This window comes from Aristolochia californica, unplaced genomic scaffold (assembly GCF_029961685.1).
Source record: "Aristolochia californica isolate CCGP_79_NKW_82.1479 unplaced genomic scaffold, dmAriCali1.0.hap1 SCAF_8, whole genome shotgun sequence".
NCBI classification, from domain to species: Eukaryota; Viridiplantae; Streptophyta; class Magnoliopsida; order Piperales; family Aristolochiaceae; genus Aristolochia; species Aristolochia californica.
The window spans coordinates 39,708,029-39,732,525 of NW_027182279.1; the positions used below are offsets into that span (position 1 = coordinate 39,708,029).

The 24,497-nt window shown below is 36.2% G+C and overlaps 2 protein-coding genes across 2 annotated transcripts; both read right to left on the minus strand.

The window, feature by feature from the left end:
• Positions 1-1,821: 1,821 nt before the first annotated feature.
• Positions 1,822-8,833, minus strand: LOC137938612 (glutamate--cysteine ligase, chloroplastic-like). Its single transcript, XM_068783572.1, has 16 exons — positions 8,731-8,833; positions 6,685-6,998; positions 6,126-6,276; positions 5,486-5,593; positions 5,250-5,342; positions 5,016-5,099; positions 4,867-4,935; positions 4,717-4,787; positions 4,549-4,617; positions 4,361-4,454; positions 4,091-4,180; positions 3,924-4,004; positions 3,713-3,805; positions 2,549-2,629; positions 2,390-2,459; positions 1,822-2,232 (listed from the first exon to the last, which is right to left on the minus strand). Exons 2-16 carry the CDS (start codon positions 6,987-6,989, stop codon positions 2,144-2,146), a joined length of 1,548 nt encoding a protein of 515 aa, XP_068639673.1. The 5' UTR covers positions 6,990-6,998; positions 8,731-8,833; the 3' UTR covers positions 1,822-2,143.
• A 1,847-nt stretch (positions 8,834-10,680) lies between these two features.
• On the minus strand, positions 10,681-19,280 carry LOC137938601 (probable serine/threonine-protein kinase BSK3). The gene is made up of 11 exons (XM_068783561.1): positions 18,950-19,280; positions 18,072-18,433; positions 17,775-17,992; positions 17,210-17,345; positions 16,873-17,006; positions 16,675-16,780; positions 14,982-15,067; positions 14,585-14,773; positions 12,524-12,688; positions 12,261-12,374; positions 10,681-11,555 (listed from the first exon to the last, which is right to left on the minus strand). Exons 2-11 carry the CDS (start codon positions 18,151-18,153, stop codon positions 11,304-11,306), a joined length of 1,482 nt encoding a protein of 493 aa, XP_068639662.1. The 5' UTR covers positions 18,154-18,433; positions 18,950-19,280; the 3' UTR covers positions 10,681-11,303.
• Positions 19,281-24,497: the final 5,217 nt, after the last annotated feature.

The window sequence follows — 24,497 nt, forward strand, 5'->3', positions numbered from 1 at the left end:
CGACTAGTTCCAAAAACAATTTGATCTTGGAAGACCCATTATAGGTAAGTGATGTCATGGATAAAGCAGCAGCAATGATGCAGTTGGGAAATGCCTTTCAAAGAGTCAACAGAAGATAGAGTGTAATTAAGATGATAAGCTGTCTCAATTTAAATATTGGGGAATTATTGGAGGTGTCCCCTCCCTAACAACCGCCCTCAATCACCTCCACTTTGAAAAGAAAAGTGAAGAGACTAGAGCAGTAGGATTTTGGAAAGAAAAGGCTCACTTTTGAGGGATTTGCAGTCACTTCAATGTCCTTACATCATTCAGTCAATCTTGTTTCAACAACTATTTATCAGATAAAGAGACAAGAAAGAGGTGGAATTTCTTAATGTTCCAACCCATTTGTCAGTTTGGTTCTCTGAGTGAAGCTGGCCATCCATTTGAAAATCACTGTACAGATGTTAGGGTTTTGCTCACCTCAAGAAAACCTGAGCCAAGAACGAGAAGAAGAAGAAGAAGAAGAAGAAGAATGAAGGAACATGATTTACTGATAAGTGAAAAGAGTAGAGCAGTAGGATTTTGGAAAGAAAAGGCTCACTTTTTGAGGGATTTGCAGTCACTTCAATGTCCTTAAGTCTTGTTTCAACAACTATTATCAGATAAAGAGACAAGAAAGAGGTGGAATTTCTTAATGTTCCAACCCATTCGTCAGTTTGGTTCTCTGAGTGAAGCTGGCCATCCATTTGAAAATCACTGTACAACTGTTAGGGTTTTGCCCACCTCAAGAAAACCTGAGCCAAGAATGAGAAGAAGAAGAATGAAGGATCATGATATACAGATAAAAGCAAAAAATGAACTCCCACTGGTAGTTTGAATCTAACCTTTCCTTTAAGGGTTGTTTAATGGAGCATTCTTTCTGATTTTTTAATTAACTATCATCCTCTTAATGTTGTTCTTCCAATCACTCCATTCTCTCTTCTTCAACCTTACCGGAATATCGAACTTATCTTTAGATTAATACATTAAAATTAGATTAGACTCATTTTCGATTCTTATTTACGCATAAAATAGATGATCTGATTGGTTGGTCTGATTCGATTATAAATTAGAACATTTGGATTAAGTATAACATGCAATGAAAAATGTTACAATAACTTACCAAATTATTAATCTATTCATACTTATTTGTCCCTTGTGTGATATCTTTGGTATATACGAAGACAACTGATCCAATAAAAAAAACCATTTTGTGAAAAACATGCGAAACGACTATTTCAGCCGTTCGATCATGATGGGAAGGTTGACATAACCATTGATCGGATGACTGAGATAGTCGTTGATCATAGTCATATAGCTGAGATAACGTTTTGCATATTTTACACTAAATGACTTTTCATATTTAATCATCCCTCAATATTCAGATGTGCCTCATATTTCAAAATATTTGAGATTTAATAACAAGTGAATGATTCTTTTATAAGTTGCAAACAACGTGTCTAGACATTTAAGTAATATCAAGCAAGATTGAAGCATTGGTATAATGCAACTATCAATTATTAATTAACTTAATTTTTTAAATAAAATATTCTAATAAATTTAACTCTTATAATTTTTATTTAACTTAACTTGTGATAAATTAATAAATAATTAAAATTAAGAAAATATTTAATAAAGTATAATAAAATAAAATTATAAAAAATACTCTACATCCTCATCCCTCGACTTCCCTTCTCTCTAAGATGAGAACGGGTTAGCTCTAAGATGAGAGGCAACCGATGGCGAACAGATGGACAATGAGCAAATTGATAGAAGATGAACGCAGGTAAGAGGAAAGAAGAGAGCAAGAGCTAAAAAACAGAGGTAAACCGAGCGTAGAGTGAAATGAACTATTGAGTGCGAGTGAAAGTGAATTTACGTATCTCATGGAGTGAATTCACTTTCACTCATTTTCTCAGTTGAACGAGTAAAACTGACTTACCTGCCTAACTTTCACACCCTACTTACACAGCACACTAACACTATTGGGTCATTTTCCCAGGTGAAAGTGAATTTACTTTCACTTACCCAGTACATTAATAGGCCCTTGAGCGTATTCTTGGAACAGGTGGATCCACATTAGTTCGGATTCAAAAACAGAACAGCGCCGTTACATTTAATCTCAATATAGCAGCTCCTCGAAAACAGGATCAACACTTCCACCCCATTTTTCATGGTACAAGTCCAGAAGCCTTTCCGCAGGAGTCTCGCCTGCCACAAGACAGATTGCGTGGTTAGAGATGCCCAGTAAAGAACTGTGCTGCCAGGCTATGTTTGATAAAACTAGTTTTTTTATTGAAGCAATAACAAGGTGAGAAGAAGCTGCACCATCGAAGAAGAATTTTCAGCAGTCTTTGGCAACATTTACCTGTTCTTACTACCTCAGCTACTTCTTTCAGAAATCCAGTTTCCTTGTAGCCTCTTCTTTCCAATCCTTCCTGCAATGTGTCATTTTTATACAAGGTGATGGAGGGAGAGATAAGAGAGAGGAACAAATCCTCGGGTAGCATGACGGTTTTCAAATTACCTGAGCAAACCTCAAAACCTCTTCAGCTACATGTCTTAGCAATCCATCTCTAAACGGGGTTTTCAGACCTGTCAATGTTACCTGTCAAAAAACAGTTCCAATCAAGTTCTGTTTCATGGTGATTTATAGCGGTTCCATGACATAAATGTATGGTCACAAATAACATACTTTACCGGTATCTTGTAATGTTATAAAAACCAACCCAGAGAGGTGATTGGGTTCAGTTGGACCCAGAGTTAAGGATTAAACTGGAGAACATCATAACATTAAAAATAAAGGCCGACTGGGTCAAAACTTCTCCCCCAATCTACCAGTCAAGGGGGGCAGGGGGAATCCCTCCCCCATAGTGTTGAGAGGGACAGCAACCCTCTTGCCCCATCTGTCTTCCACCCCCCCCCCCCCCCCCCCCCCCCCCCCTTTCCCACTCCTCACTTTAACAATTAGAGGAGGAAGGGGATAAGAGGGGGCAGCCCATTTTCTCGTTTGCGGGAGTGAAACATCTTGCTCGAAATTCCCCGTGCAACAAACAACCCGGCTGACTGGGTCAGGGCTCACCAGTTGAACCGGCCAACCGAGTTTTGATCCATTTCTGGGTCACTTTCAATACTGAGCTGGAGAGGGACTGGGTCCAATTGAATTCCATTCAACTGTACCGGTCTAGTATGGATTTTATAATATAGGAATATCATGTGCCAACCTTTCTTTAGAGGGTTTTTTTATTCCCAGAATCTCAATCTCTTTTCATATTCCACTCTAATTTGATATTCACCAAATCAGATTCTGAGGTAATATGCAAGCACATGTTTTATTCTCCAAGAAGAATGGCCAACTAGGATATCATTATCCTCTGGCACGTGCCACTTTATGATGATTTCAGAATACTGTAACCAGAAGGTAGTTAGCCAGTAGAACTTTTTTAACCAGCAGGAAAAGTACTTCCAGATGATTTCTATGGTCAGCAAAGTCAAGTGTAAGACACAACCAGGCATACATAGGCTTTCATGGATAACACATTCGTTGATTATCTTGATTTCAGTTAACCCTATTTCAGAAGTCCCTTTTTTCTTGTGAAATTATTGTTTATGAATCAAAACACATGTTAATAACCACAATTAATAAGCAAAAGTAAATCATGTGAACAGGTTTAAGCAGAATATTTGCAACCTTATTCCTCAACATCTGCCTTTCTTTTGTAGTCCAATCACTTGTTAAATCTATAACATTTTGCAAGGAAACCTCATCGTATAACAAACCCACCTGCAAAAAAGAATTAAACCAGGTAGAGTAATTATGTGAAAGAAATTCATCACTTCAAATATGTTGCATATGGTAAGAGCTGGGATTCATAATAGAACTACATCAGAACTTGACTTACCCAAAAAGCAGGTAGAGCACATATTCTTCTCCATGGTCCTCCATCTGCACCCCTCATTTCCAAGTACCTCTTTAGTCGAACCTATGAGGCAAAACGACCGTTTATAATTGCATTTGTCACAATTGAAAAATAAATACAGAATAGACAGTTAAAATGAATGATATAACCTCAGGAAAAATAGTTGTGAGATGATTCTCCCAATCATTTAGTGTTGGTAATTCCCCAGGAATTTTGGGAAGCTTCCCATCCATAAAATCCTGCAAAGACACGTCTTTTTTATCACTATTATAACCAATAATTTAGTTCTATATGCTATGAAGTCAAAGTATACGAAATGTAGGTGAAAGAACAACGTTAATTGGACTGAGATTGAAAAGAAGATGCTCAAACAGGAAGACAGCATGAAGTAAAAAGAGCACTTGGGAAAAGATAACAACCCTGAAGGACATGCCCGAACAGTCCATATACTTCTTATTTCGATAAACAAAATACATCGGAACGTCCAGGGCATAGTCCACATACTGTTCAAATCTGCATTACAGGAGAAAAGGACAGCCTCAATTAGCCAAAGGCAGAAAGTGATTTTTAACAGCTGCTAGGTGTGTAGGCGAGGGAGAGAGCACACCCAAATGAGTCATCAAAGACAAAAGGAAGCATCCCAGCGCGATTGTTATCAGTGTCTGTCCAGATGTGGCTGTAGTCTCAAAAGAAAAATAATGACAAGTGAATGAATCAATAACATAAATCAAGAGCAACTCATCAACACTGAAAGTAATAAAATAAGAAGAAAAACCTTCTCATGCTGAGGTAGCCATTTGGTTTTCCTTCTTTGAAAGGTGAATTTGCAAACAAAGCAGTTGCTATCTGTTTCATATCCTAAATGGTGAGAAAACAAAAGAAGTAAAGACACCAGATCAAGTTTGCTTGCAGAAAAGCTTCTTACAGGCTGCAGAGCAAGGCCAGCTCGGAATTTCCTGATCATATCTGCTTCAGAACTGAAGTCAAGATTAACCTATCACAAGTGAAAAAGCTTTTACAGTTGTTTTCTGGTTGACATGTGGTCAAATTTTCAAATCCATCTCAACAACTAACCTGAACAGTGCAAGTCCGGAACATCATATCAAGTCCTAAAGAACCAACTTTTGGCATGTATCTTCGCATAATATCATATCTTCCCTGTGCCATAATACCAGGGAATCAACAAAAAGAGCAACATGAAAAAATGTCAATGAAGAATTTCTACAGTAAGCTCATGTACATAAACTTTCATAAAAGCTAGAGAGTAAGCATGAATAACTCAACGCTGCACAGAGAGCTCACAAGTACCTTGGGCATTATTGATATATCTTTCAGTTCCCACTTTGGCTGAAAACCAATTCCTAAGAAACCAATCCCAATATCTTCTGCTACTGCTTTAACCTGTTCCACAAACATAAACTTTCAGTTTACTACCACCCACTTTAGTGTTCGGAAGTCATAATATAAAACCAATGAGTCGACAAAGCTAAGCACATAAGTTGAAGCGTCACATTGACATATTTAAATCAAGATCAGGGAATGACCTGGTAAAGATGTGAATTAACTTCAGCACAAGTTTGGTGTACAGTTTCTAGTGGTGCACCACTTAGCTCAAACTGGCCTCCAGGTTCCAATGAAATGCTCTGCTTCCCCTGCTTGATCATTATAAATATCAGCTGAAAATGCTACATAAAGGATGCAGGAATCCACTCTAAGGCGCTTCAACTTGAGGAAGAATACAATAACGAGATAATAGAACATATTTAAAATTTTTGGGTAAAAAACATAGAAGGTGCAGCACGACAGCAATCAAAGTGATTCAAATTCTAACCCTGCATGCCCATTTTATTTCCGCAAAAATGCAAATTGAGGTGATTTGCCACTTAATTGTTCGTAAAAAAACAGCCGTATTGCATCAGAAAAACATACAAGCCCATTGAGTTTAACATGCATATAATAAATTAGCTTTGCTGGTGGGGATTAATGTATTCATGATAACAAGTAGGCCTGAAAAGCTTATCTAATTCTGTCATCGGTAGGACACAGCCAGTATTTTAAGCCCAAAATATCTGGAAACTTCTGAAAAGATATATTTCTTACTAAGTTTTCGAGTAATCAAGCTCAGGTCTTAGTAAACAAATCATATTTTGAAAACAATAATATCAACAAGAAGACATGTCTCACCTGCTTGAGCCCAATAATATGTTCCCCTTCCATTATTCTATCCCAATCAAATCTTTCAGCAAGACCATTAAGCAATTCAGCAATTTGTTCATATCTAACAGGACGCAGAGTTTCAAGTTCAAACCCGAATTTTTCGTGTTCAGTACCTATCCTGTCAAAACAGAATTAAATAAATCAAGTTCCAAAGGCAACAAAAGAGAAACAGAAGACCCAAACTACCACAGATGCTGGGGACCATAAACAGCAACACTCAGCCAAAAATAAACAACCACAGAGGGAAATTAAGAGTGTTCCAGGACAACCCTGTGGATGAAAAGACTAGAGATATCATAGCAACTAAATACACTATCATGCAATCAGAGAATTTTATGGTTATCTTTAATTTTTGCAGTAAATAATAAGGCAAAGAGTCCTCCACAGCGCTATGCAATAGATTATGATAACAAGAATGACTGGAAAAGTCATGTCTCACCCTACTGTCAACAAAAGTGCTTACAAATGGATTCAGACAAGAGATATCTTATAGCTAAAATGTCCATTAAATAAAGCATATGTCTACCTCCACTTCTCTTTGGGCTTGCACCCAGATGCCAGGTATGCTACGAGATCCTCCTTTGTCAAAGGATCCGTTGCAACCACAGCATCTTCTGTAGGAGGACTGGCAGCAACAACCATACGCTGCACTCTTTTGCACCTTGAGGATGACAGAACAATAGTGCTTTCTCTGCTGGATGGCATATTCCTTAAAAGAGCATTACATTCCATAGTACTTGACATTGTTAAAGTGGCATTTTGTCCATACTTGAATTGTGGCATCTCTGAATACATGCAATACGAAGGTGCATTCTGAGAAATGAGTGCCATTGTGTAACTCTATGAGAGGCATTGACAACAACGACAATAATTAGTCCAAAACAATTGAGATAAAACAGAACACAAAAAAATTAGCAAAGCTATCCTCCAAACAAAAAAAAAAAAAAGTATAGCAGGGTTCTTATATGCAACTTTCTAAATGGTACCCTGGTGAAACTGAAGGACCAAAGAGGCTCGAGATCATAGATCTGAGATTTAATTTATCATTTTATAAGTAGAGTCTAGAATCACAAGTAACTTTGTCCTCTCTACTTTATAATTCATTTTGGAAACAAACAAACAAGGGGCATTCATTGGCCACATAGTTCCAAATAAAGGTTATTTTACTAATACCAATTATCTAATAATTAAGGTATCAAAGCAAAGCTATCTTTAAGAGATTTTTAGCTAATTGAAGTAACTTATTGAACATGAGATCATTTTTCTTTTCTTCAAGTGAGACTCTTGAGGTTGGTGTAACTGCATCAAACTCTAGACCACGGCGTGTAACACCTTTTAGATTAGCATGAGAAGTTTCCTGTAGATATCCTATTTCATATTTTCGTTCAGGGTCTGAATCTTTCAGACAGTCCATCAATTCCTAAAATTCCCTATATGGTTTCAAAAAATTCCATTTCCACCGAATCTGTAAGCATCTTTCATTAGCACTAACCAAATTCATTAGATCCCCTGTTTCAAGACCTATTCGTATTTCTTTTATCAAACCTAGCAGTACTTCCCATTTGAACAGTCCTAGCTTCAGCCATAGCCCTAGGTTCAGTAGGAATATGTACACGAAATTTTCGTATTCCAAGTTCATGATCTGTTAAATCTTGAAGACCAAGTCCTAAATCATATATAGATGCTAGTGTTTCCTAATTTTTCCTTTAAAAAATATTTTAAAAAAAAAAAACTCAGCAAAGAATGTTTAGTTAATCTCACGGATACAGGAAATCAAATAAACTACAGTAGAACCAATTCGGACAAATATGCCATATCCTGAAAGTAGATATATCAGATCATGCAATTGTCATATTGCGAAAACAACAAACAGAAACCGCCTGATATACCATAAATGAAATGACCACCAGCTAGAAGATAAATGAAATGAAGCTCAATGGTAAAGAAACCGCAAATACACCTAAGTACGACACAAACTCTCCAACGAAAATCATAAGCAAATATGAACACGATTTCTAACTTAAATCTACTCACAACAAACTCCCCTCCGTTCAAAAGCAACTCAGAAAACAAACTAACACTAAAAAAAAAAAAAAAAATCGCTGAAACCAACAATAAAAGCAAAAGAAACTTCCGTCCCTTCACATAGCCATTTCATGTCGCAGCATTGAAGGAACGATGATCTTCAACTAAAATCACCACAGAGGTCCGAAAAAACAAAGCTCGTAACTAAAAAATCAACAAAGTCATCATAGTAATACGTTCCTTATCCACGATTTATTTCTCAATTTTCCTCTTCCGGCAAACCTTATAACGCAAGTAAAGCAACAAAGTTCCAACTGGACTTAGAAATCAACTCCATCTCACTACACAGTAACAGAAAACATCGAGCTGCAGCCAAAGATCCAGATAACAACCTGACTGTGTATACTAAACGACGCCAAAAACTAAGAGCTCCAAACACAGCGAAATCCAACAATAGAGAATTCAAAGGAAACAAGCAACACAAAGAAAATATATGTTTAAAAATGAAAAGAACAACATCGTCGTTTACGGAAGAAACTGAAATTACTTCCTGCTGGACGAGTGGAGCAGATGAAAAATCTACGGATCTCCTCGGAATGAGAGATTTCGATTACCAAGGAGAAGAACAGAGAACGGCAAGAAAGAGACCTGTAAGCACCTGGGTGGGAGACGATGGCGCGGCTGTGTGCTGACATGAGGCCTAAAAAGCTGTAGCCGTCGAGCAGGCCCAGCTCCGTAGATCCCACGTGCCACTGCGACCACAGGCATGTCAGCCGTGCTTGATCCGGTTCACGTGTTGGGTAGTCAACCGACCCGGTCCGAATGGTCACCCAACTTTAGCAAGTAGCAACAAAAATTAGAGTAATTTAATCCATTTATTAGTGAAGTTATTAAAGGAATGAAGATAGAAGCATGTGAGGAAATTCAATTTAATGGAATCCCACGTGAAGCTCACATCTTGGCCTTATAAGAGACATGCATGCATGTGAGTTTATAAGGGAGGGAGTGATTGCTTTTAAAAGGGAAAATATTTCTATTTTCTTTTTTTATATTTAATAAAATTTAATTAAAAAATAAATATTTTAAAATCATAAAAAGTAACAATGTAAAACTCGACTAAAAATAAACCAGGGAAGAGACATGTAACAAGATTTGCAAGAAAAGGGCAGAGTCCTACCCCTTCTCTCTCATTGTTTTACCAGAAGAAGATCGATGCTCTCATCTCCATTGTGTAGAAGTTTCTCTAGCCTAAATGCCAACTGAGAGAAGAGGGGACCAGCCCTTCCCCTTGTTTTTCTTTCGAGTGGAGGAAATTCCACCATGCCTACAATATCTTGACTAATTGAGATTGGCCAATTCATTCAAACTAGTTGGTTCACTAGTAAAACCGGCCAATTCAACCAAGTAGTTGGATTTTTAACTAATCCTTGGTATTTACCTTCTTTAATTTGGATATGGGATCGGGTTCAATTAAATCTACTTTCGTAGATGAATTTATTTTGAGTTGTATAACACGGATAAAAAGTTTAAATTTTTTATTTTTATATAATAATTTTTTAAAATTATCAACTTGAATTCAACATGGTTGATGATACTATGAAGATTGACAATTAACTCTTGTTCAGTTTGTGAAAGGGAAGGTCCTCTATTCTCTCTTGCAACCTAGTCAAAACCTGATTACCAAGTCTGATTACCCTAAAGAGGAGCAAGGCAAAAAGTGAAGAATAGAGTAGAAAAATTATATGGAGGCTTTGAGATCTCATGATAGTAGCCACTTAGGGCTTGATTTATATAATATATGCTTATTAGTGGAGCTTTAGCTTTGGCATTACCACCTTTTGTTATTGATCTCAATGATCTATAAAGTATGTTGTGAGGCTCTCTCCATATAAGGGAAAGTAAGGTGATAATTGCTCTAGGATTTCTTTTGGCTACATTAAAATAGACAAAAAAGAAAATAAAAGGTTTTGAGAGAAAGTTGGTTTTGCTTTGAACAAACAACTCTAATAAAGTAAAAAATCAAAGGAAAATCTTGTCCTCATTTGATTGAGTTTTAAAAGTTCTAGAATTTTTTTCTTTATATATACACATGGCTGATCCAATACAAAAAACTATTTGGTTCAAAACACGCGAAACAGCTATATCAATCGTTTGATTATGATTGGACGACTGAGCTAACCCCGTTGATCACATGGCTGAAATAATCGTTGATCGAACAACTGAGATAGTCGTTGATTATGATTGGATGGCTGAGATAGCATTTCGTATGTTTCGCACCAAACGATTTTTCGTATTGGATCAACCCTATATATATATATATATATATATATATATAGAGAGAGAGAGAGAGAGAGAGAGAGAGAGAGAGAGAGAGAGAGAGAGAGAGAGAGAGAGAGAGAGAGAGAGTATCCACTTGAAAAATATGTAAATACCATTTCCTAATTATCTCTTTCTTATCCACTAACTATATTGCACTCAAGTTTTTTAAAAAAATATACCAATAAAAAATTATTTTTTAACATGAAATAATGAATAATATTTACTTACATGTATGGAATGAACAGGTAGAATTGACAACCCTCAATCACACCCTGTTCAACTTTGGATTTTAAATCAAGCGCCTCAGCATCCCACATTAAAAATCTTCAAGCAACCAAGCAGAAATAATCTCTCCAGCTAAAAGTCATCAATACAAAAGTTTCAGAGCAAAACAAGGTGAAGATACAGAGAAAACAAACAGCATTGGAGATCACCAAACCAGTTGCTGTACACAAATTACATGTCTTTTTCTTTTTCTTTCCTTTTTCTCATACCCCTTTTTTTCCACCAAGGGCAACAATGATCCAACATTTTCAGTGAACCCACCAAAGGAAAACTTACACATCCTTCACTTCTGGGTTAAAGAATAAAAACTCCCCATGGTTTTCTCTTTTTGTTTTGGAATAGTACATACAATCCCTCAAAAACCTTGACATCTGACACATCTACCAATTTCTCAACAAGGATCTATCTGATGCTGGGAAGAACATGCCATCACATATTGGTAGCAGAAATTTGTTCAGAAGTTTTCTCCTATTTTTTACAAATCTGTCCTCATTCTATATTCACTTTTTTTTTTTTTTAGAAACTCTGGGCGATGGTTTTTCTAGACTCCAAAGAAGAACCATCTTTAAGTGCTTCACGAGCTTCATTTTCCATTCCAAGGGTAAGATATGCTGCTGCCTGGAGGTAAGATGCAGTTGGCCATGCAGGCGATACAACTTGGGCTTGCACTGCTTCGTTTAGGGCTTGCTGGGGCATCTCACTCATCAGATAGCACAGACAACGTCGTGCAAAGACAGTTGGAGAAACCATAGTTCCAACATCTATAAACTGCAAAGCGTACAAGAAGAAATTCTGATAAATTTGTAATCCCCCTTTCATCCAACATAGACCAGCTCTTGTAGAATACACAATACTCTGTACATTTAGAATGGTTGCTGCTTTAAGAACTCAATTTCATGCAAAATCCTATCTTGCAAATAAAATTTTATTTCTACAGGCATGCCCTCTTAGGTTTCCCAAAGAAGGGAACATGGAGGTCTTTGAAAAACCCCAGCTCAATTTCATGGTAGATTTTTTTTCCCCTCCAAAGCCTGATCTTGCTTAAAATCACAACTCAACCCCTGCCCAGGTCCACCCATTCCTAAGATTCGTTCTTTCCTTTCTTCATGCCCACAGAGTGGGCTGAACAACTGTCATGACAACATGTACTCTCTCTGAACACTATCCCTACCTCATAATAAACCCAAACATCTCTTACCCTATTTCAACAAAGTTCTCTGTTCTCATTTCTCATACCCAAACATCTCTTACAGTAATCAACAAATGCAGATGAATTACTTCCTTTTTTTTCTTCTTTTTTGAATGGAGGGGTATAAAAATAATTGAAAGGAACAGTTCCCTGATTTATTTTAAATGCATTAAGATTAAATCAGAACTCACCAAAGGAACTTCCTTTCTTTTAATTTTTTTAACCAAATAAGCTAGAGAAGCTGAAGTAAGAATTCCTATAATCCCCCAAAAAAGATATCTAACCTGACTGTAGCAATCAATCGCAGCTCTGAAATCCTTGTGACGAAATGCAGAATCACCCTTCTTCTTTGAGTTCAATGTCTCCTGCATTTGGTCAGTCCACATCTGAAATGACAGCTGCATAGAAAAGAAACAATGGGTCAAGAAACAAATAAAAAGGAAATTGATCTCTATCACACACACACACACAAAAAAAATCACAAAATTTGACATCCAATCATAATTCACATCCTTTAGTTTTAAGAACAAATGCAGCTCATAAATACCTCATTTGTTGTTCCTTCATCATCCTTATAGCCCGTCTTTTCCAGAATCTCATGAATAGCAGTCAAATCCATTCTTGAACAAGCTTCACCAAGAGGCGATAGTTGTAGTTGCTGTAGTGATGACGCATCTCCATGAGGTATACCCATCAAGACATATGAAGGAACCTGCAAGAGAGGATTTTGAGAATTTACAATTCAAAAACTGTAGGTTAGGTTTACCATAAGACAATAGGAAGTACCGATAATAGGACACTCCAAAAAGACAACAGTTTCTCATCAAGAGATTCAAAACTGGCTGATAGAGCTTCCCCTTGCCTAAAACCTTTGGTGCTTTTGGATGAACGCTAAACATAACTATTCATTACGAAAGAAAAAGTGGCCAAAGAGAGAAACAGAACTTTATCAAAACTCCATTTCCTTCCCAATCCATCCTTTGTTGGATAACTCACAACAGCCTTATAACCCAAATATGCCAACTAGCGAGCCATCAAAGAATCAAAATAACTTCCAACCAGGACATATTTCCACCGCTCCACTATCATGCTTCCACTTGCACTTTAGACCACTCTTATATGTCATTTAATAGATTACAATTGCTTCTGCATAACTTCATTGACTTCTACAAAACCAACTTGCTTTATTTCATTACTATTTCTTCATTGGTGTATATGTTAATATTCTCTCTGAAAGTGTAATGATCTCATGTTCAAGCTGACAGAAGAGCAGATCTAATACCCAAATTACTTTCTCAAGAACACCAAGAAGGAAGTTCAACAAGATTTTTGGTGCCTTAGTAGACATTTTTAATGCTTCAAGAAGGCAATCTATGATTTTTTACTCTATGCATCTCAGACAACTATATAAGCTCAAAGAAGAGCCTAACATTGGCTAGAAGAATGGATCAGAGAAGCATAACATGAGAAATCCACATGGTGTTCAGTAATGTCTCCAAAATCATGAGATTGAATTCATATAAACACCCATTCCCCTAAGGTCTCTTATTAGTGTCCATAAAAGCCATCCTATAGAAGCAAGTATTAATTTTACCGATTCAATAATATTTTTTATAAAACAATTCTGCTAATCTTCCCTCTCAAATCCATATTGTTCCTTCATGACACAGGTCACTGTGAAGTGCTGGAACTGAGGACTACACCAAAATGACCCCAAATCAGGATATCAGATCACAAAAAAAGAAGACTCTGTTTTACCAATTTGTCTCCAACCCGTAAGCATTGCTAATTAGAGGAGAGTTAGCACCAGATGCTAAAACAAATGATAGCTAGTTGGGATTTTGCCCCTATATCTTACCAGCTGTCCTCAGCATATATAGCAATATCATGCTTCACTGATGCATTGTCAGGAGGTTTAACCATGACCTGAAGTATCACTAAAAAGTTTCCAAAGGTTAATTCGCGCAAGTCGCAGCCAAGTCCACAGGTTTATTCATGGATGTAAATGGATGCCATGATGTTACTTTCATTATTTTAATATCCTGATAAGTTACCTTCAACTTCAGTGCCACCAAATCCATATCTATAGTCAGGTTATGTGCCATACTGATTCTACAATAATTATGGGTTCGAAAATGTGTTAAATCTTTGAATGAAGGAATATGAGTTGTTTTTCTGAATGCTGATTACACACACACACACTCCCTTTACCCTCGGTGAGACTTGAACCCAAGACATCAGGCTAGAAACATCCCCAAGTGACCACTGAGCAGAAAGGCCCACATTACAACGAAGGAATATGTGTTAGAAAGACAAACTTTGGATACTTAAAATCCATAACTATAGGCCAATTCAACAAGAAAATCTGGATTCTAAAATTTGCTGAAGAACAGAGCAAAGGAACAAATGCTAGGAAGAGAAACTTGAGAAAACTCATGTATGAACTAATATAAATTTACAAATTACCACAAGAGGCATACTGTGAGAAAAAAATAAAATATCTTTTCCAGCTGTTTCACGTGGGTCATCGATAATACCAACAATGTCAAGGGAAATAGCAGGTATGGGAACGAAACTTGTACGTTTTTCATTTGTATAACTAACTTACCTCTGTTTCCTTCTGAAGGGAAGTCAAAGCAGTCACTAATGATTTTGCATTAGGCCTTTCTCGGGGCTCATACTGCAAACACCGAGAAGCTAACCGTACTAGTTCAGTTCCCTCATCATTAGAAAATTGTCCTTCCAAGCATGAATCTGTCAACATCAGAAAATTCCTGTCCCGTATCAAGTCCAGGGCCTGTAAATAAAGCAAAGCTACAGTGTCAGAGTTATAAAAAGAAACAATATGCAGGAACGTAAAAAATCATGCAAACTTATGTTCTAAGCTTCTTTGGCAACATGTACAGACGAAGTTTACATCCTAGATAACATGCAAATTACACACTATCAAGGCGTAGGCGTAGAACAGCACCATCTAAGAAGCAATCAGTAAATCAATTACTTACATGGCTAGGAGGAATATGCTTTCCACTTAGAAGGTCAAGCAAAAGAGTTCCAAAACTGTATATCACACTTTCTGGTGTTACTCTCCCTGAAAACGAAGAACAAGTATTTGTGACTACTTCAACATAGTTTTTGTAACTCATGGACAGATGAAAGAACATAATTTCTGGAAAAAAGTGTAATGTTAATCAATAAATGAAATACAGTGTACTTGCTGAAGGAATATAATAATGATCTAAGACTTCAAACCAGTTAAGACTCATTACAGTAGAAAACAACCAATTAGCTTTAGTGGTTGCTTTCCTTAAAAACGAATTATCGTTTAAGTACGTAAGAAGCTAAAAGAACCTCCAATACTTCAGGACAAACCACTACAGCAGAAGTCAGGAACTACGAATACAATAAAATTAGTCTTTCATTTCTTAACATTTTTCACTATCTGTAATTTTGCAAGGATGCTAGCACAATAATTATACATCGGACAAGCCAATATTTACATCACCTAAAACAGGTGTATGGGCCCTGATTTCATGAACTAGACAATATTTTTTACATAAGGTAGTTATATGTTTACAGAACTACCCTACAACAGCCTACTTACAGCGTAAACCATGAATTGGGACCACCCTAATTTTTCTTAACCAAAAAGAACTACATTGATAGTTTAATTAAACCAGATTTGGAAATTCATATTGTCAGATGCCAAGGGTAATTGAGTCTTTTCTTATAATGACTTAGAAGGACTAACTTTTCTATGAGGGCTAATAGAATCATGCTACAGTACTTAGGGTTAATAGAACCTCTCTCTCTCTCTCTCTCTCTCTCTCTCTCTCTCTCTCTCTCTCTCAATGTCAATGCCATGACTCCCTGGAGAGACTTGAACTCAAGACCTCACATATGAAAGCCACACACCCCTGCCCCCACCCTAAAAAACATGTGACCATTGAGCCAAAGGCCCATGCCACTTTTGTTCCTCTCTAGAAATCTCTCAAAGCACATCAAGCCTCTTTCTTCCTCAATTCCTTCATTTCTTGCTCTCTAACAGTGCTTTTGAGCAAGGATCCTAACGAATTGGTAACAGAGCAATGCTAATCCAGGAAGCAGAGCAAGAGAAGCTTCTCATAGGCAGGTCTCGAACTGCATGGGTTAATTATTTTTTTTTTCAGAGACATCAGGCAAATGTGCCTTATCTCACTTTTCTTTGCACCCATTAGACAAAGCCATTGAACACTAACTCTTTAAATACGGAAATGGAGCTACTTCTCTATTCCAACTCGTCCTTATTTTTAGATGGCACAAATATCATCCTTAACCCAATTACAATAAAATGACTTTACTACCCTACTTACACTAAAATTGCCCCTTTTACCCAGTCACAGAAAAGACTCTATAACCCTTGGCGTTTATAACCCTTGGTGTCTAACACAAATAAGCAAACTCTTGCCACCACAACAAATATGACAATATTACTACATCATACTATTGAATAAACAATTCAGACATCAATAAATTTTTGGGCTCATTGGGAACTCTGATGGTCAAAAAGTTTCATGATGGACTCATTATGTATAATATAGTGTCCAACAATATGAGGAATAATAAGAATATAAAGAAATAAAAACAGATAGGAGACAGGGCAAAGACTATCCAAATTCATGGCTGAGGTTCTCGAATAAAAGTTAATTTAGCACGCACCAGTTCTCAAATACTCTGGAGGGGTAAATGCCAAATTAGTGCTGTAGCTTTTCCCATCCCGACTGTTCTTCATTAGACCAAAACAAGAAAGTCTAGGATTGCAGTCCTGCAAATTGCTAACCCACAATGAGAGAACTACATAAACCCCAGCTACATATTAGGGGATGTTGCAGAACTAGTGAATGCTAATTCACTTACATCATCAAATAAAATCCTATAGGCATTAAGATCATGATAGAGAGCACGTCCTTTGCTGGTACAGTATTCTAAAGCTTGAGCAAGATGTAGAACCACCCGTAAACGCATTGGCCATTTCATAGGTTGTGCCTCCCCTGTGCATGAAAGTAAAACCAACCAAAACATTGAGAACAAACAGTAACGGATCACATAACGAAAGCCAACATAAAAACTATACCCAAAAAAACAACACTAGAAAATAAATGGAGCATGTAAATGAAAACTGCAACCAAATTAATAGAGCAAAACAGAGTACTTGTATATAAACTACAAGACCACATCATGTCCACACACTTACAGTGGAAAAGGTGTTTTGCTAGGGTATCATTAGGCATATACTCTGCCACAAGCAATCTCTCATCACCTTCACAACAACAACCAAGTAAATTTGCCAACCTATTGTTCCGGAGCTGACCAACAGATCTTGCTTCATCCTATAATATTAAAAGAAATACCTCAGATAAGTAAGGCCAAGCAACACACTATTCTGTTCCAAGATTATGTGGCAACATTCTGCTTGGACAAATAATACAAATCCAAAAATATTCATTTATAACAAAACCCACAATATTCCACATGGATAAAATATCTCAAAGCATTAGTTAAGGAGATGGCAAATGTATCTTTGCATTACAGATTCCAAAAGCAATGTAGGTTTGCATTATGTATAAGAAATGACTGCTCCTAAGTCCAAGCACCACAAAGTAGCATCCTATCAAGTCAAACACATCATTTATTGCACCATCACTCTCCAGTTAAGATTTTCGACCCATCCAAATTGATATTTAACCAAATGAAATCAAATAGTTACAAGAAACCACCACCAAAATGAAAATGAAGTTCTCAAGGTGAGGAAAACATACCAGGAACTGTCGTGCATCAGGCCAAGCTGCCCTGTTAAAGCGTTTGACAGCAATCCGCCTGTGGTTCTCCAGCTTTCCTTTGTAAACAACATTCGGTGCTTTCTCCCCATGTTCAGACACTATATTTTCCACTGCAAAGCCAGCTGTTGCAATACGCAGTTGCTCAAAAGCAAAATCACGGAATGGAGGCAAATCAAGATCATTTTTCTCCTCATTCTCTGTAAGAAAAAGAATATCTAAATTACTCATTCAAAACATCAATCAAGTCATATCAACCCTCAAATCAATCTTACTCACCAACATCAGGTGCCTCAAGGACAGTTGCATTGAACTGAGAACCCCAACAGCATGGTGTGAGTTTCGAACAGCTACAACCCATTCTAGTATGAAATGGGTATTAAAAATAATCCCTTGTCAATTACCAAGAGTTTCCTTCAGATACCCAGCTCAACCACGAAAAGTCCCTTCCCTTGATAGGTACCACAAACCAGAAACTTATGAACCTGGTTTGATCCTTGTTATACGAGTTGTTGCTTCTCACTGCATACGTCTTCTCCAACTTGAATAAGAAGTAAGAGACTACCGGATAGCCGACACCAAAGCTAAACGTTAGGGCTGAAATTCAAATGTTTCGCGCCAGATTCTCTAACAATCTCAATCTGCAGATGAAGAATTGAACCCATAAGCCAAGAGAATGTCCTATTCCTACAAATACTAAACTCTTGTTAGCTCCAAACCAATCATCCAGCTAAAATTCGTATGGAATCTCTTAAACTAATAGTCCAACGAAATTAGTTCGAAGTCAAAAACTATCAATATCGAATGCTATTAACAGGACTATCACGCTCGGACTCAAATTAGTTTCTAACGGGTTCTATTTACTTTCACATTAAACTCGTCAGGCCGGCGACGTGCAAGAGCAACAAGAGCAGAATAACTGCGAACAAGATACCGTTTCTAAAAAGTTAGTGTAATCTTCAAAGAAGACACTCCTACTTCTAATAATAGCAAGTAAATACAAGAATCAAGTCCACTGCCAAGACAAAATTAGCAGCACAGGAGCTCAACGGGTCAATTCTCAAATACACAGATCAAACCTCTGCCAAGACCAAATCCCCTTCCCCTTCGGTCCAAACTCAAAACAAAACCAAAAACCCAAAACTCAAAAAACTCACCTCGTTTCAATCAACTCACTTTCCGCCTCCTCCCCTTCCTCGATCTAACTAACCCCTACCGCCCATCAATCCTCCCGCCTACACGACGCTCGATTGAAAAACACCCCTCCAACTCCGTCTCATTCTTCCTTATCAGAACTTCGAGATGGGATCTCATTTCGTCGTCTTCCTCCGCTGCTTAATTATTCCCAATTCCTGTCACCGACATCCCATTTTCCAAAACCCTAGAACCCCCTTTTTTTATTTCTCCTCCCACAGTATTTTCTTTATTATCGCTGATAATTTCCCTTTTTTTTTATTTTCTCATTTTCCACCGCCGTTCTCTGTCCTCTCTCCCTCTTAACTCCAAACCTCAGTTCATACGCCCCTCGTTATTTCACACGCCGCACGCCCCCGCCGCAATCATTTTTTTCTTGCTTTTCAATTTTTTTCCAAAAAATTTAAAATTCAAATTCAATCCGTTTTTATGGCTAAATCTCTGTTCGTCGCCGTAAACCGGACCCACTGGTGCTGAACCATTGTCGGAAGAAAGAAATACTCCTCCGGTCAACCCTAGTCTACTTCCACGTGTCATCATTTAAACCCATTACATAAAATTAAGTCATAAGTCCAATATCTTGATAATTTCCACCTATAATTCATTATAATCCACATTATTCACTACCATATTTAACAAAACATAAACTTAAATATTTAAAATTAATCAAAATTCTATCAATTTAAAAAAAACTAATAAAAACCAGAATTATCAAACCTAACCCTGACTTGATCACCTTGCTCCTAACTCAATCCTTGTTTTCTTCCCGAAAACTCGATTAACACTCGACCCATCTTCATCCGGTGTTTCAAAATATAATAATTTATAATAATTTTTACAGTACAGAAGGGTCGGGTTTTCCAAAATCTAAACCTAAATCTAATATTCGATACTAAAACTCAATTTTAAAAAATATAATAAAAACCCAAATTATCAAACCAGACCCCGACTTGATCACCTTTTTCGTAACTTGTCCTTGTTTTTTTCTCGAAAACTTGATTAACACTCTAACCCATCTTCATCCGGTGTTTCTAATTATAATTGTTTAAAATACTTTTTACGATAAAATTGAGACGTTTTAATAGAAATGGGTATAGGAGGGTCGGGTTTTCCAAAATCTGAACCTAAATCTAATATTCGACACTAAAACTCAATTTCAAAAAAATTTAATAAAAACCCGAATTATCAAACCAGACCCCGACTTGATCACCCTTCTTGTAACTTGTCCTTGTTTTTTTCCCGAAAACTCGATTAACACTCTGACCCATCTTCATCCGGTGTTTCTAATTATAATAGTTAAAAATAATTTTTACGATAAAATTGAGACGTTTTAATATAAATGGATATAGGAGGGTCGGGTTTTCCAAAATCTGAAGCTAAATTTAATATTCGACACTCAAACTCAATTTCAAAAAAAATTAATAAAAACCCGAATTATCAAACCAGACCCTGACTTGATCACCTTCCTCGTAACTTTGTCCTTGCTTTATTCTCGAAAACTCCATTAACACTCACCCATCTTCATCGGTGTTTCTAATTATAATAGTTTAAAATAATTTTTACGATAAAATTGAGACATCTTAATAGAAATGGGTACAGGAGGGTCAGGTTTTCTAAAATCTGAACCTAAATCTAATATTCGACACTAAAACTCAATTTTAAAAAATATCATAAAAACCCGAATTATCAAACCAGACCCCAACTTGATAACCTTCTTCGTAACTCGTCCTTGTTTTTTTCCTGAAAACTCAATTAACACTCGACCCATCTTCATATGGTGTTTCTAATTATAATAGTTTAAAATAATTTTTACAATAAAATTGAGGCGTTTTAATAGAAATGGGTGTAGGAGGGTCGGGTTTTCCAAAATCTGAACCTAAATTTAATATTCGACACTAAAACTCAATTTTAAAAAATATAATAAAAACCCGAATTATCAAACCAGACCCCAACTTGATCACCTTCCTTGTAACTAGTCCTTGCTGTTTTTCCCGAAAACTCGATTAACACTCGACCCATCTTTATCGGGTGTTTCTAAATATAATAATTTTTTCGATAAAATTAAGACATCTTAATATAAATGGGTACAGGGAGTGTCGAGTTTCCCAAAATCTGAACCCAAATCAAATATTCCACAGTAAAACTCAATTTAAAAAAATCTAATAAAAATCCAAATTATCGAACCAGACCCCGACTTATCACCTTCCTAGTAACTTAGTTCTTGTTTTTTTCCCGAAAACTCGATTAAAAATTGACCCCTCTTCATCCCGTGTTCCTAAACTCCGATCCATCTTAACCCCATTTTATATCTTTATTATCAATCGGTAAAATTTTAGAAAATAAAAGATTGTGACATTGGACCCACTGGTCGGTGTATGTCACGCACTAGGAAGACATTAGTACCTCAGCAGTGGGCTCACATCATCTAACGGCCGTGGTCTTGCTAGCCTGATCTGACCAAGTAGCGACCACCGAAAAAACAAGTGTAAACATAGGGGCTTTTGTTAAATAAAAAAATGCGGCCGGTTCCTTGAAATTTAACGGAACATCCTTGTTATATTTTTATTTATTTACAAGTCAATGCAGGGAGAATAATATGAGGGGACTGATGGGGAAAGGACACCAGGTTAGGCCCAGGTAGGGTTATAGAAGCTGAGGTTCGGATGCCACGTGGCAGATTGCGGATGGTGGGAAAGTAGTTTGGAATTGATATTGGAGGCGGTGCCATATCCATTGACTTGATGACACCTATTAAAAGTTGGGATTTTTTTATAATTTTATGAAGTGTCTATGTATGTATTAAAATATACACTTTAAAAAAATAAAATTTAAAATATGACCCTTAAATGTGACATCCCAAAAGTTCCTTTATATGGACAATTTCATTCTATATTTAAAGATAATTTTAATGATAATAAATAATATAATAAAGATATTTATCAAAATTTATTTTGTTACAAACCTAACACTCTCTTAGTAGTCAAATATTTTTTTATTTATGTGATTTATTAAAATATAAAGAGTAAAATAGAATTACAAAAACTGAGGGTCAAGGCTAGGAAAAGCATGCCCTCAACCCAAACTCGAAATGGATTTTTTTTTCAGATAAAACCGAAACTTGTCGAGATATAAACGTGTCTGCATTAATAATTGACTCATTTGTTTGCATAATGATATAATGATATTACATTTTTTAAAGTTTTTTTTGTCTCTTCTCTCATCGAAAATATGAAGTAATTTTAACTGTATTCTAAATATTTATTAAATCCCATAATTATGTAGGAATTTATGTGATACACTAGGTGTATTAGGTAACAAAACCATTTAATTAAGTTCAATTAAGTTGATAATGTCTCAAAATATGATACCCTAACACTCTTGAATACAATGATTCCAACTATATATTTGAGATCTACGCAGATCACCTGAAGGAGTTCACCTACTTCTTAAAAGTTGATTGTCTGGTGTTTTTATCGTTTTTAAAGTATTAAAATGTGACAAAAAGAGGTCGTATCACCTGTCGTTGGTCCTTGTTATATACACTTGGAAGTTCTAAATTATTTATTAATCATTGTTAACATTGTTTCACATTTGAGAGTTATTTTTTTTATAAATTCATAACAATTACTTAGTTAAAATGTCTCACCTTATTGTGAATAATGTGAAAAACTTCCTTTGATCCTTCACATGTAATGAAATATAATCCATTTAAATAGTGCTTTCTTGCAAATTTTTGTTAATAGCTAACTAGAAGCAAGATAAGGGTTTGGGGTTTCAAAACAAGAGGGACCAAAATGATTATAAAAAATTAAATTGCTTAGATTTTTGGAGATAGAATGTAACTAAGAGACACAAAAAGTAATATTACTTGTTTATCTAAAAGGGAAAAAAGAAACTCTATAACCTCCCTGATATCTACAAGAAAACCGATACCATCAAAATTAATCTTTAAAAATCTTTTAGATGAGCTAAACTCCCACAATTCTTTTCCCTAAAGTGTTTTACAAGCAAAAACTTAGGTAAGTTCCCAAATTTTATTTATTTTTAGATTTATTGCTATTATAAGAGACCAAATTTAATTATTTTTGTATTTATTGCTATTATAAGAGACCAAAGATAAGTGGTTGATAAGAGAATACAGACTCCAAACTTGCTTATGACATGAGTATCAAGGAGATACCTAATTGCCTTTGAAACACCTCACATGATGCTCTTTCCAAATTTTTTGTATTATAAACACAAAGATAGCATGTCTTAACCTAGTTATTAAATTATTTGAAAAACAAAATCAAAATCAAAAGAATATAGTTGTTTGCGAATTGAAGATAAAGTTTTTCATACTACTGTTGAGAATATTGGACAAAAACTACATATGTGACACCAAACCAAGTTGGTTGCATCCAAAGCTATGTAAAGTGTTTATTAGAATTCGCTTTTGTTGATCAAGCATTGACTCCCTTTTTTATTTTGATGATAACAAAACTTAATTGAGTTAACAATTGCAAATCTAGTATCTCAGATATTTTTCCTTCATTGAAACTTAAGATTCTATGATGTATAATCACAATTGAAGAGGATTAAAGGTTGAGAAAAAGAAGAAAAAGAAGAAGAGTTGTAGAGAGAAGGTTTTAGGAGGAGAAGAGAAAGAGTGGTGAATTCAGAATTCGGAGAAAAGAGGAGGAAGAATAGGGTAATGGGCTTTTCCAAACCCTTCCCCTTACGTTGTATTTATAGATATCAAAAGTATTAATATCACAAGAATACCCTTCACCCTAGTAAGAGTGAATAAGAGACATAAATCATAAATTGATTACATAAGTATGTTTTTTATGAGATGACTCTTTATTTACCATCATGCCATCACTATGTGGGCTTGTGGGCCTTCTCCTTAGTCTATGGGCTTGACCCCTTATTCCACACACTTGGGCGTGTGAGTCTTCCTTGGTCGTGTGGGTTTGGGCCCATCTTCCAACACTTCCCCCAAGTTGGGGGGTGAGAGAACATCATAAAAGCCCTACTTGCTACAAATGGTGTATAAAATATTCCCGTATAAAATGATAGTCTATCCTATCTTTCAACATTCCCCCTTAAGCTAGTGGTCTCTTTGTTATTTTCCAAGAAACCCAACTAGCTTAATATAAGAGAGAGTAAAATCACTCCTAGCCATAAGACATCGCTCCATACTCCAGTCAAATGGTTATAGTAAAAAATATTTTTTACTCAATTTCATAAGCGAAAAAGTAACCCTAATGCGGGGACACAGAGTCTACCCATTTTTTCAGGGTAGCTAAAAAAACACCTATTGGGTGAATAATAGACTTGACTCACGCTAGATGTTGGACACACTCCAATCCTCTATAGGTAGCGGGTTTATAGGCATTGCTTAGAAGTGTAGTAATAAGCTCCTCCATCACAGTGTCCCAACATAGGGCACCGACTGTCAAATGGTAGGAGTACAACTGTCAAATAAGGGGGTAAAAGGTAATCAATAAAATATTATATTATGGGACC

Bases quoted from the DNA above. Each gene is read 5' to 3' on its own strand.
- LOC137938612 (XM_068783572.1), bottom strand. From the start codon at position 6,989: ATGGCACTCATTTCTCAGAATGCACCTTCGTATTGCATGTATTCAGAG. The intron at 4,788-4,866 runs GTAAGAAGCTTT...GATATGAAACAG, and splicing joins CTGGCCTTGCTCTGCAGCCT to ATAGCAACTGCTTTGTTTGC. The intron at 4,005-4,090 runs GTTATATCATTC...TTTGCCTCATAG, and splicing joins TCACAACTATTTTTCCTGAG to GTTCGACTAAAGAGGTACTT.
- LOC137938601 (XM_068783561.1), bottom strand. From the start codon at position 18,153: ATGGGTTGTAGCTGTTCGAAACTCACACCATGCTGTTGGGGTTCTCAG. The intron at 14,774-14,981 runs GTAAGTAATTGA...CTTTATTTACAG, and splicing joins AGCATATTCCTCCTAGCCAT to GCCCTGGACTTGATACGGGA. The intron at 12,689-14,584 runs GTAAGTTAGTTA...CCTCTCTTGCAG, and splicing joins CCCTTCAGAAGGAAACAGAG to GTTCCTTCATATGTCTTGAT.